The 13,009-nt window shown below is 34.4% G+C and overlaps 1 protein-coding gene across 1 annotated transcript; it reads left to right on the top strand.

Moving 5' to 3' along the window:
• Positions 776-12,995, top strand: LOC105158700 (histone-lysine N-methyltransferase ASHH1). The gene is given in 12 exon segments (XM_020692849.1): positions 776-920; positions 2,257-2,302; positions 4,506-4,570; positions 6,815-6,971; positions 7,840-7,926; positions 8,187-8,271; positions 8,352-8,445; positions 8,541-8,673; positions 8,676-8,747; positions 10,787-10,821; positions 11,646-12,156; positions 12,444-12,995. Coding segments are annotated over 11 exon segments (1,563 nt in total). The 5' UTR covers positions 776-920; positions 2,257-2,299; the 3' UTR covers positions 12,765-12,995.

The following is a 13,009-nucleotide window of genomic DNA, read 5'->3' as shown; positions in this document are numbered from 1 at the left end:
ATAATTTATATATATATATATATTTGGATAAATAATTGATTAATTTCTTTTGGATAAGTACTAATATGTTTTTCAATATCCATTTGATATAATGAAACTCATTGAAGTTGTCCACAACCTCGTATATCTAGCGCTTAGGTGGATTGTCTCAATGATTCTGTTTTATTATATATAGATGAGAGAATTAATTTTCAAATAATTGATTGTAGAAAGATTTATTATAACATTTGGATTCATAATTAAAATTTCAAATGCAGATTATAGTTAAATTCCAAAATTAGCATCATTTGTAACATTCATGGAGGAATTAAAAGAAATTACTTAATGTGCATGATGATAATTTTAACTAAAAAATAATTGCAGTTGAATCAAAAAGCCGACTTTATAATTTGTATAAAACATAGTTTTGATGCAATTCATCCTCAAAAGTGATTATTAAAAAATAGTCAAATCGCCTAAAAAATATTACATTTGCACTGAAAACGAGATCTAATTTATTTAATCTCAGGATCAACGGAAACTTAAAATATAAATTTTTAATTAATTCATAATAAAAATTACAACTTTTCTCTACACCTACATAATTATAAACCCAAATTGGAGGACTAAAAAAAACAACAACAACGAGCCTCGGTGAAATAGCTGAGGATGGCTGAAGTGCCCCCGTGCAAAGCAGCACCCCCAGGAGAAGCAGCGGCGGAGGTTGGGTACGACACAGAAATCCAAGAAAGAAAAAACCCGCTGGTAAAAGGCCTCAAAACCACCGTTCTTTTCAGTACATTTCGTTTCTTGAATTTTTGGCGAAGAGGGTTTCTTCATTTGATGTATTTTGGTCGGTTTGGAGATTATACTTTGTCAATCATGTTTTCTGCGTGGGTATACTTGTAGTGGTGACTTCATGATATAACTGCTTGAGTAAGGTTTGACCTCACCTGTTCTGCAATTTCCTAGAAAGAACCCAATCAACATAACAAAGTCCGAATGTCTTGTTTAAGAAACTGTCACTTTTGGCTGTTGTATGTCTGAAATGATTCGTGCCCTTCTTACTTATATGATGGCCTTCTATGTTATTGAAGGATAATTGGTTAAGAAGCAATGCATTGATATGTTCCATGTGTATGGAGGAGGAATGAAAGTCTAGAACTGATGTTGTTCATGTCTGCTCCATTCTTTTGATAGTTAGTTTTAGATTTTTCACCTAGGAGCAAGTTCTGCAATTCAGATATTCTATGTCGGGCGGTTTCTTTGTTTCTGCATTCTTATTACTAGAACTAGTCAGCCAATAGTTTGTTTGTCTTGTTGATCAGTTTTAGATAATACGACCGCATCTATTACTCTACTCCTCGACTGCTCGTTTATGTTTTCTTTTGATGACTTGTTATGAAGTTTCAACAAACTTTGATCTGAAAGATGTTTCTGAGTTGCACATCATGCTCTTGGCCATGTTCATTATAGCATGTCGAAATGCAAGCCTAGAAACTGGGTTCTGTTTAGATGCTTATGTCTTTTTGGAGCCATCTGTTTACGTACTTGCACTTGGAGTTGTTACTGGTGTTTGTACACGTTGCATGGCGGTGTGATCTATTTAAGGGGACATTTAATGCTAACATTTGTGAATTTTGTGACTTACATAAGTACGTTATATTTTGTGAATTGGGCGTCTTTTTTCTTCGAAATTAGTGCATTTGTATGGACTTTTTGTTGGATGCATGACATAAATTGATGAATCTGGAGTTTCAATTGAAACCCGATACAGAAACAAGTCACAAGTCGCTTGAAAATACTGAAAATGAAAACAAAACCAAACAACGCAATTTCTCCACTTTAACCTAGAAATCACGAGTCAATTTCATGAAACTCTATCTATAGTCAAGAGTTAATTTTCTTTGCATTATCACGTCCCAGTTCCATACGTTCACAGTTTTTGCACGGACTAAACATGTAAACCACATGCTTAATTATGTATTAACGTATTACAGTTTGTTTTTTCTTTTCCCTTCCGTTAGTGTAATTTCAATTTGTTAATGTTTCATTCTGTAGTTCTAAGACTATACGCTATTGTCTGAGAAGCTATTGCTGCAACTAATTGATGGTTTTCACACTTGAACTTCCAGTTTACAAAAGTATATAAAGATATTGCTGACTGCTAAGATTCATGTGTCTGCTTTACTCATCACATGTGTTATTTTTCTGGAATGCATGATTGATTTGAATGGGGTTTGATAGTTATATGCTGAACTTTTTCCAAACTGGCAGATTGTTTCAAGGTGAATGAACCAGTAGGCAAAGTGAATCGAATATGGTAAGCAATTCTCATTTCTTTCTTTGTTCATGTCTTTGGGTTTTGATCATAGATGTAAATTGCGCACCATGGAGCATTGCGCAAAAGGGGTGAGTGCGCCGCCGCTGGGATTTCACATGGTGCAGCCATGGTGCTTTTTTCTAGTGCACAAGGCGTGCCATGGCGCTCCTGGATGAAGCCAAGCCTTAAAATGCTGGGCTTTCTTTAAAATAAGGAAAAACCAAGCTGAACTCAACAAATCTGCTTTTTTCTTGAATCTATTGGCTAAAAAATTAAAGCCTAAGCTTGAATATGTTGATTCTGGTAAAATACTAATGTATAAAAATATAAATTATATATGCAAATAGGTGCCATGCTTCAAAATGGCTCTAAAGCACTTTTGCGCCATTATGCACCATGCGCCTTTAACAACTATGGTTTTGACACCATTGTATGTCAAAAATATTATTATGAACTTTGCTCTAGTTGATAAATTAGGAGAAATGTTACTTCTTTATTGTTTTATTGGAAAGAAAATGAGTCTTTCATATTCATTAAAGGTCTGAGTATTGCTACTTTCATTGTTGCCGTGAGTAAAAAATAGAACAATCAAGAGATAGATGTAAAAATGTAACTTGAAATAAATAATAGCTTGTATAATAAAGTCGAGGAATGATCTGCAAGAAATGATGTGAAAAGAATACTAAGATAGAAGTTGTATTGCTACTAAGTACTACATAATTGCCTAAAGAGGATTATGGTTTAGACACTATGATCTACTACAGCCATATTGAATCTTATGAACATTACAGATCCTTAGTCTATGAGAAATAAATCATCTGCGTACACGAAGTTAAACAAGCTATTGAATTTCTGTTTCATCTACTGTTGATCTGTCTCTTACACGTGGAAATGAAGATTGTTATTTCTCTTCACCTGTGACATCTGGTATTGGTGAGTAGAGCTGGATCTAAAGATTGCTGTGACTAAACAAATGAAAGAATTAAAATGAGGAAATTGAGGGAAAGGTGGTGAGGAGGGTCTTTACAATTGAAACAATTGGGTTAACTGGAGCAAGGAGTACTTGGTGATAATGAAGGAAGTTTTGGCATTCACAATTGAACCTTATTTGTCAATTTTGGGTCTGAATATAGCACCAATGTCCTATATATTCAATGTACAAAGAACTTGCATGCCCTATTGCTAGTACCAAGTGATAAATTCAGTAAAGTAAATAGAAGAGCCTAGGTTTAGATCTTCTCTTATTAACACGTGATTTGGCCTATTTTTTAAGTCTGGTCGTGAGAATGGTTATTCTACATCCCAAATTAATTTTGGATATTTACTAGAACTCCCTGTTTCATAAATGAATCTTAGTGAGATACGCAAATAAACCACGATCTCGACTGTTGATGAATCAATTTTAATGTTTATGTGTGCCAATACAGATTACTATCCATTCATTTATTGATGATATTATCTATTGTATCTGTATTTAACATAAAGTACGATATTGACCCATAACTAATATACTTTTTCTTCCCGTTTTCCTAAGCTTGTCTTTTCTTCCTTGCTCATCTATCTTCCTAAGTTCAGCATAAATATTAATCACCTGAGATTCTTGTTCTGAGTTCCCAGTTACAATTTTTACTCTTCCTTGTCGGAAAACATAAAGAAATAATCTACCTCCATGTGATATCTCCTCTTGAGTATACAATGAACTATGAAAAAAGTTAAAAAGGAAAGCAAAAGAAAGGAAGCTAAGGAAAAGTTGAAAGCCAGATTACTTATATGTTTATTTTTTTCTTTGGGAGTTAAATAGCTATTACTTTTCTTTCTTTAACCGAGACAGAATAAAGAGGTAAAAGTCGCTTTTGCACTCAAGTTTTTAGGAATGTAGCTTTAGTCTAGTTTGCTCCCATTTCTTTTAAAGCCAAAATCAGAAATGTGAAATTTGAGAAGCATATCAAACCTGCTTGTGTGTGAGGGGCGGAGAGAGAGAGAGAGAGGAAGGTGCCATTTTCTCTTATTTCACAAAATGGTTTGATTTACTTGCTAAAAGTTTGTCGGTTTTGTAGTTCATGCAATTGGAATTTCGAGAGTGTTTTCTTTATAATTATCTTGAAACATGTGAAAGGGTGGATCTATTTTTTAATTAAGCATTTCCTATTCATTGTGTTGAATTATTTACAACTCAATTAACAGGCTCTTTCTTGTTTTGAAGGTCCAACTACTAGAGGGAGTTCCGCCGTTTGTGCATATCAGACAAAATGATTTCTCAGGCAGAAAGTAAGTTTTCATTCTTGATATTGTTGCTTAGAATCGTTCAGGTTCATGGTGAGTATGTGTTCTCTTAATATGCTAAGGTAGAATGTTGAATGAACACCTCTTGGATGTTTGGTATAATCTTCAAGCCATAGAGATTTTTCGTGTCTGCGTGTTTAACCCCTCTTTAGGATTTTGCAAATTAGTCAACTTTTTCAAATAACATTATCTTTTGGTTTCTCGATTATAAATTATTGCTTTCTTCTTGTGTATCATGTAGAGAACAGACTATATATCTTTTTGTTGTGTTTAATGAAGTATAACACATTTTAAGATCTGGAAACATAATTATCATTGGGAAAGAAGTGAAAAACCAGATATGTATTTGGATTTGTAGGTGAGTGCATTTCATTCCACAAAGCTTGAAGGCTGAAACCTAACCTATATTTCAAGACTTGAAAAGGCCCTTATGTTGAAAGAAGAATTTATGCCTTTGGTACCGTTAAATTCTTTTTATTGTGTTGTGCTCTCTCTCTCTCTCTGTCTGTCCGTCTCTATTTATCTATCTATCTATCCCTCTCTCTCTATATATATAATTCCTTCTTTCTATCTCTCAACTTTAGAAGATGTCCTTATTATATAGTAATATGAATGATTTAACAGATTCCTGATTATGTATTAAAGTCAGGATCCTATCAATATTTGAAACTTTTTGGAGTTTAACCATCTAGTTGCAATCAGGAATTGATTAAAATAGTAATTTACTTTGTAAACCCTAGAAACTCTTGACATCTAGATTCTAGCCTAGAATTCATTTTTGCATGTGGCTGTTGATTGCTTGATGCATACTTTTTCCTTGTTGGCGACAAATAGATAAGTGATGTCCGAGAAGAAGGAAAATGTAGCAAATTTCCAGGATATTCTTGGTTGATATGTTTGAGGTGAATGGAGGAGGAATGCTAGTCTAAAACTGAAGTTTTACATGTCTGCTCCATTCTTCTTGTTTGATAGTTTTAGATTTTTCACCTAGGAGCAAGTTCTAAAATTCAGATATTGTATGTTAGGCGGTTTCTCTTTTACCAGCCAATAGTTTGTTCTGTTGATCAATATTAGATAATACTGACTGCATATATTACTCTACTCCTCGATGGCTCATTTATGTTTCCTCTGCAAGTAATTGTTATCTATACCCAGCTTATAAAACCCCCTTATTTTGCTTTCTGATCTGAAATGTTAGACTTGACAAACTCTGGACACCTCATTTTTACTTCCTGTTTGATTCTTTGTGAAAAAAGAATTGATTACCCTCAGCATTTTTTCTTTCATTGGTTGTCTCATCGCTCAGCTTTTGCTTACACAAAGAACTAGTGCTATTCTTGTTTTTTAAAGAAATGGCTGATGGTAGTGTCACAAAGAAATTTTTAATCAGTGGAAGAATGAAATCAATTGATGCTCAAAATTGACACGTTAAGATCTATTTTTTGTTGTTATGATAGCGACGATTTATTTAACTTCCAATGGTGGTGATTCTCATTAATAAAACTTGATCTACCTCCAGTACCTGTCCCTCCCTCATCTTTATCCTGTCCTGTTTTGTTGACAGGGAAGGTAAACTATTTTAAGTTATTAAAATGGCTGGTGCTGGTTGCCGAGAAAATTCTTAATGAATTGAAGAATTAGATTGATTTGGTCGAAATTTAGAACACAGATCTATTTTTGAGGGTCGGCCAAATATAATTTGTCTCATTATGTAGTTTTACATAAGCCTTTAGCTACTATCTCTATTTGCATTTATTAATGATTATCACTGGACTTCCTTTTTGTCCCTGGATATATACAAGTACGAGTTATGAAATCCTCTGAAGTTCTGTGCCATGAAAAGTTAACTGCTTGCCCATGTGTTTTTGGAATGAGACCTGTCTCATAATATATGAATCTTCAAAAAAATTTTATCTGAAAGATGTTTCTAAGTTGCACATCATGCTCTTGGTCATCTCCATTTTAACATGTCCACATGCAACCCTAGAAATTTGTTCCGTTTAGATAATTATGTCATCATTGTTTTTAAAAGGTTTCCTTTCTCAAGGGCACCAAACTTCAGTTGCACACATTTTAAATGCATAATGTATTGGTTGTTGCAATCCCTGATGCTCCATTTGACTTCAATTAGTCACATGTATGAGCTGATTGGCTTCAATTAGTCACATGTAATTGACAAAATTTTACTTTTTTTTTTTTTCATTTTTTCTATTTTATTATTTGTCTCAGACACAAAAAATTGAAAGAAGAGGATATTGCTGTCTGTGAATGCAAGTATGATGCCTATAATCCTGAAAGTGCATGTGGCGAAACCTGTCTGAATGTACTAACCAGCACTGAATGCACACCAGGATACTGCCCTTGCGGTGAGCACTGCAGGAATCAGGTGAGATGAAGTATATAGACTATAATCATCTTTTGATTTCAGAGATGGTTAAGCATGAAGCTAGGGCAATAAGGTGATTGCCTCCACTCAAATTGAGCAATTTATGATGCCTTTAGAGATTTAGGGTTCTTTCTTAGTATTGACTTCCTTAAGTTTACCTTATTGTTTGTTTTATCTTCCTCTGTGAAATGATTGCGAATAGAAAACTCTTATGGTATCCGTATCCTTATTTTTTATTCATTTTGCTTATATTGCATTTGATTTTCTGATTTAAATGTTATTCTATTTGACATGATAAAGCTTCCATTTTTCGAGCATACATGGAAAGATTGTATGACATGGCTTCCTCGTGCAGGGGCAGTTTCCTTTTCATTTTTTATTACTTTATTTCTAGCTGGTGTTGACTTCCATAAGAAGTTAGAAGTATCTTGATCAATATTGATAGGATAGGAAGAAAATGATGGAGCTATTGCAGAACCTTTTCATAATGTTTGGATTCGTTTTCTGAGTGTTTTGTTGTATTTTGTGAAGATAGAGAGACAAAAACAAAGATAAATAAGTGTGTGTTAGAGATAGTATGTATGTTTGGATTTGTTTTTGGAGATAATTTAAAATAAGTATTGTATGTTTAATGTTGTGTTTTGGGAGACAAAAATTACTATTCATTATCAAATCATGTCTTTTTTATATATATTTATGTATATGTATGTGTATATATATGTATGTATTTATGCTAAAACAGTTTAAAATACCTAAATAAGGTGTTTCTGAATGATGGCAAACATTGAGTATGTTTTAAAATCTTGTGTTTCCTAGGGTGGGATGATTTTGAGGATCTCATTTCAACTTGCCGTGTGTTTGCTTACAGAAATTTCAGAAATGTGAATATGCAAAGACAAAGTTGTTTTTAACTGAAGGACGCGGTTGGGGTCTTCTAGCTGATCAGAATATGAAGGTAAGTCATTTGGTCAAACCTCATCTTTGTAACAGTTTCCGTCAGTCCTCGACATATTGGTCTGTATTTGCTGATTCATGATAATATACATTATCATTAAATGTTATCTAGGAAAATATCATATCTGTTTGACAATGACATTTGGCTCGCAACACCCATGATAAGTCATAGTATTGAAGCTTTCGCTTTTGTTTAGTAGAATATTGGAGCTCTCAATTCCATTACCAGTTAGCATTTCTTTTCTGCTACTCTATGATCAGGCTGGACAATTCATTATTGAGTATTGTGGAGAAGTAATATCATCAGAAGAAGCAAAGCAAAGATCCCAGACTTATGAAGCTCAAGGTCAAGTATCAGCTTGATATAAGCATTTTAATCTCTCTTTGTTGATTATTGCTCATACCTCCATCCATTAGGTGATGCAGGTCTTAGGGACGCCTACATAATCTCTCTGAATGCAAATTATTTTATTGATGCCACAAAGAAAGGAAGCTTTGCAAGATTTATAAATCATTCATGGTAAGTCAAGCAGATGGAAAAGTGGGTGAAGTTTATTTATAATGCGGCTCATGCAGAGATAAACTAACAAAACTTATTTATTACTTAATGTGCAGCGAACCTAACTGTGAGACAAGAAAATGGACTGTGTTGGGGGAGACAAGAGTTGGAATATTTGCAAAGATAGATATTTCTGTTGGAACTGAACTGTCCTATGACTATAACTTTGAATGGTATGGCGGGGGGGGCGGGTTGCCGTTCGGTGTCTGTGTGGGGCAGCTAACTGTTCTGTATTTCTTGGTGCAAAGTCTCATGGTTTCCAGGTGTTTATCTTCTTTCAACAATCTTGTTGAATGCAATGTTTAAACTAAAGGAATAATTAAACTCCCCTCCCTTCTGTGGTTCGGAAAGTCACATCTAGTATCCCTGAGGTTTGCTTCCGTTTAACAAATAGGTCCCTCCATTAGTGAAAAATTCACTGAATTTGCTGATATTAACAAAAAGCCTAATAAAAGTTGACACTTGCCCTTGATTGTCTTATTACTAATTTATTGTAGATCAAACAAATTTTTCCTGACTAAATTACTCTTATAAGAGTGAAGATATACCTCTTTACATGGATCAACATATGAAGATAATTTGGTCATAAAAAGATTTATTTGACCTGTAATAATCAATAATAAGTTAATTGGGAGTAAATATAGATTTTTATCATATTCTTTTTGTTAATATCAGCAAGTTCGGTGAATTTTGACTAACAGGGAAACTATTTGTTAGACAGAAGCAAACCTCATGGGGTGCTAGATGTAATTTTTCAAGCCACAGGGGGTCTATGTGTAATTACACCAAACTTCAGGGGAAAGGAGTGTAATTACCCCTAAACTAAATGTTCTTTCCTGCATATGAGCTGCATTCATGAAATCAAACCATTAAAGAGGCTATATATTAGATGTTACAAATTATCTAGCGTTGCAATTACGAACTAGTGATATCATGTGTTATTGTTTTTGAAATCCAAACTTGTGTTGCATGCCATAGTGCTGGATGCTTGCACATGAGTATATAACATGTCATCCTAAGATAGATCTCATTCATTTATTCAGGGGGCAAAAAACATTGTTATATTGTTTAAGGCAGTTAGGTTCAATGAGTGGAAAGGGGAACGACAAGTGAATTTGCTTTACTTAGGGGAAGAATAATAATTTCTTTCTTGAGTTGTTTGATATGATCCAAAAAGAATTGACTTCAAATACTTACCTTGTTTGGTATAATGAGATAAAGTGGATGGAGAAGATTAATTTTTATGGGTTTACCAATTAGTCCTTTTCTCTTTACTCTGTGTTAGATGTTAACAATTACTATCAGAACAATTTCAAATTGCTCCTAATAATTTATAAATCAAAACTGGAAAAATTCTTTGGCAAAGTAAATTAAAAATAAGATGAGAAAATTTGTGTTTATGGTTAATATGGTGACTGATAGAATTTCTAGAAAAAGCAAAAATAGAGATGAATATGTTTTAGCAGCAGTAGGAAAATGCGTAAGTGGGAAAATAAGTAGAACAAATTATAGTTTGGGGAAGAACATGAACAAGTTACTGTTGGAATAATTTTAAAAACTTTTTTAATAAATTTATAAATTAAATGAATTTTGTAGCAAAGTGAATAAAAATTAAAATGAGAAAATTTGCTTTTATGGATAATGCAATAAGTAAGACCAAAAAACTAGAATAAAACTGAAATATCTTTTACTGGGAGAACAGAGATAAGTAAGGCGGAAGATAAATCAATAAAGTACATTTGGATAAAAATTGTTTTTGTTGATATATATTCTGTTTTAGTTCTATATTTCTTATAGATCTACTTCTCACCCCAAAAAAACTCTTAAGTGTGTAAGTGCCATCAGAGAGAAGCATATGCACAGTTTACTATGTTAGTTTCTTAAAGGAGGTGTTCCGTATTCTGCTTCCGTGACTCATGAACATCTTGTTCAGCACCAGGAACATTAGTGTTTTTTAACCAGAATAGTGAGTCCAATGCATTAAAAGGTGAAGAATCACATTCTTCTTGCTTGCTGAACCCTCACATCGCATTTTGCTCTTGTGCAGGATGAACTTTGTCATCAACAGCAAATGTATTTTATCCTAGTTTGAGTTTATTTCAGTTGTATTCTTTTTGCAAAGACTAATTAGATCGACTTGATTGCTGATTCTTTTTTCCTGCTACTAATACAGCTACTGCAGTACTGCTACATCTTCTGCTTCTACTCTCCTTTTGTTTAAGTTCTTTCTTTTGCTGCCAAAATGGATCATATGGTTTGATTGAGTCCCATAATATCTTTATTGTCCTCTATTGTGCTGCAGGAGATTAACCATGTTTGGGAGGATGGAGATGCCAGGTAAATTTTCCTGCACATATTGCTATTTTATAGGAAAGATACTTGGGGTTTCTTAGATTCTTACTGAATCTGCATCTGTTACCGCAAGGACTAAATTTTTTACTAGGAGCAAATGTTTTTGTGTATTCAAGCGATGCTGGCTGAAAATCTTGTTCATTAGGACACAGACGGATCTATTCTTAAGATTTGAGGGGGGCAAAAAGCTATTGTAAGAATCAAAGTAAAAATATGTTTTGATGCCACCAAGAACCCTAAGGTCAACTTTCAAATAATGTGTTGTCAAGGAGGTTTCACCAGAAAGTATGCATTAATCCTTTATTTTTTATAATGAAGGTCTGGAGAGGAACAAGCTAGATAGTAGATGTTGAGTCATCATGTGGTTCATGTTTTGGCTTTGTATTAAGATAGAAGTCAAAAAGAGTATCTGGTTAAGATTTTCATTGGCATGGGAAAGAGGGAGAAGGATCAGCAAGATTCATATCAGCTGTATTAATGAGAAATGACTGGGCATGTCCAGAGCATGGGGTGAAACTAGAGGCATATAAGGTGAATGTGAATGATGAGGCTGATAAATTCGGTTGTCCTAGTATTTGCAGTTGTGGGCCGACCTGATAGTTCCAAGCTAAACAGTCTTTCTTTTATGTTTCTATTTACCTTTTCCCCAATTTCATTATGAGGATTTTACATTGGTATTTATTATTTTTGTATATGGAGCTTATATTACCTTTTCAGATACATTGCACTTATTAATCATGCAAAATCTGACATAGCTGTGTAGGGTAAGTTGCCTGATTGTATGTTTTAACCTGGCTTTCATACTGCAGATACATTGTTGAAAATATTCCCCTCTATGACTCTGCTGACGATGAGCCTTTCCCAAGGTCTACTACAACAATCCCTGTCCAACTTCCATTGGCAACAAATTACTCAGCTGAAACAAATGACAGTGTGGGATCTAGAATTAAGTTGGAGCCTGTTACCAGTACAGAATCTAAAATCAAGTTGGAGCCTGTTACCAGTACGGAATCTCATTATTTTGTTAGCGCGGCAGACATGGTAGGGAAATCAGTTGTTGCCGTGAAGAAAGAGCAGGATGAATTTAGTTTTGAAGACAGAAAACCAGTGTTTTCTCAAACAAATGCTATGATATCTCGTATTCGAAGCAATACCGCATGCCGTAATTATAGCATTGCACCGAGCCCTTCCTCAAAGAAAAGATCACAGCCCGATATGAAGCAAAAAACAAAAGCATCTAGAAAGAAACATGTCAGTTCCAAACCTGTTGCTGAACTATTTGCATCAAAGGAAGCACAAGAGGAAATAAGACGATTCGAGGTATGTGCTAGCTGTCTCTCAATTTTTTTCTTACTGATTCTACATATTTCTCCAGGAGAGTTCATGAACCTTCTATTTCCGTGCAAGTAGTCTTCTCGTTTGAATTGCAACATTCATTACATTTATTCCAACTGAAGTGTTGGGTGTAGCAATGACCTGACTGTCCCAGTAAAACTTCTATATCTACTGTTAAAGAATCCAACTCATGGCTCCATAGCGCATTGATCTTTGTGGTCCTTGCTATCTTATTTTTACCGAAATATGCTTTTGCTATTACAACAATGCAGGAAATAAGAAACAAAACCACCTCTGAGCTCAATTCCTTGTATGATGAAATTCGCCCTGCAATAGAAGAACATGAGAGGGACAACCAGGACAGTGTGGCAACCAGCGTAGCTGAGAAGTGGATACAAGCTGCTTGCGCCAAATTGAAAGCACAATTCGACTTAAATTATGCCATTCTCAAGAATTCCATGTTGCCGCGTGTGGCTCGAGGGGAAGTGGTGCCTTCTGGACATGGAGAAGACAACCCTCCTCGAGGGGAAATGGTGCCTTCTGAACATGGAGAAGACGGCCGTCGGAACGACGTCAAGCATTTGACAGATTAACGACTCTTTACTGCGAATGTATTGAAGTTATACAAAGGATTTGTTGAGTGTGCTTCTTTTCCATAAAGGGTTTTGCCATTTTCACATGAAGAACTTCAAATTCAAGAAAAAATGAACATGGATTCAGCATTTAAAATGCATGTGAGATGGGTCGATGATAGTTTCACTTTCATTATGTTGTATGAGTTCGTCAAATGTACTTGCTTGTTGGAGTATTGTTGCTTTTGTTCATATTCTCTTTTAGG

This window comes from Sesamum indicum, linkage group LG3 (assembly GCF_000512975.1).
Source record: "Sesamum indicum cultivar Zhongzhi No. 13 linkage group LG3, S_indicum_v1.0, whole genome shotgun sequence".
Classification (NCBI taxonomy): Eukaryota; Viridiplantae; Streptophyta; class Magnoliopsida; order Lamiales; family Pedaliaceae; genus Sesamum; species Sesamum indicum.
This window is presented reverse-complemented; position numbering and strand designations above follow the sequence as displayed.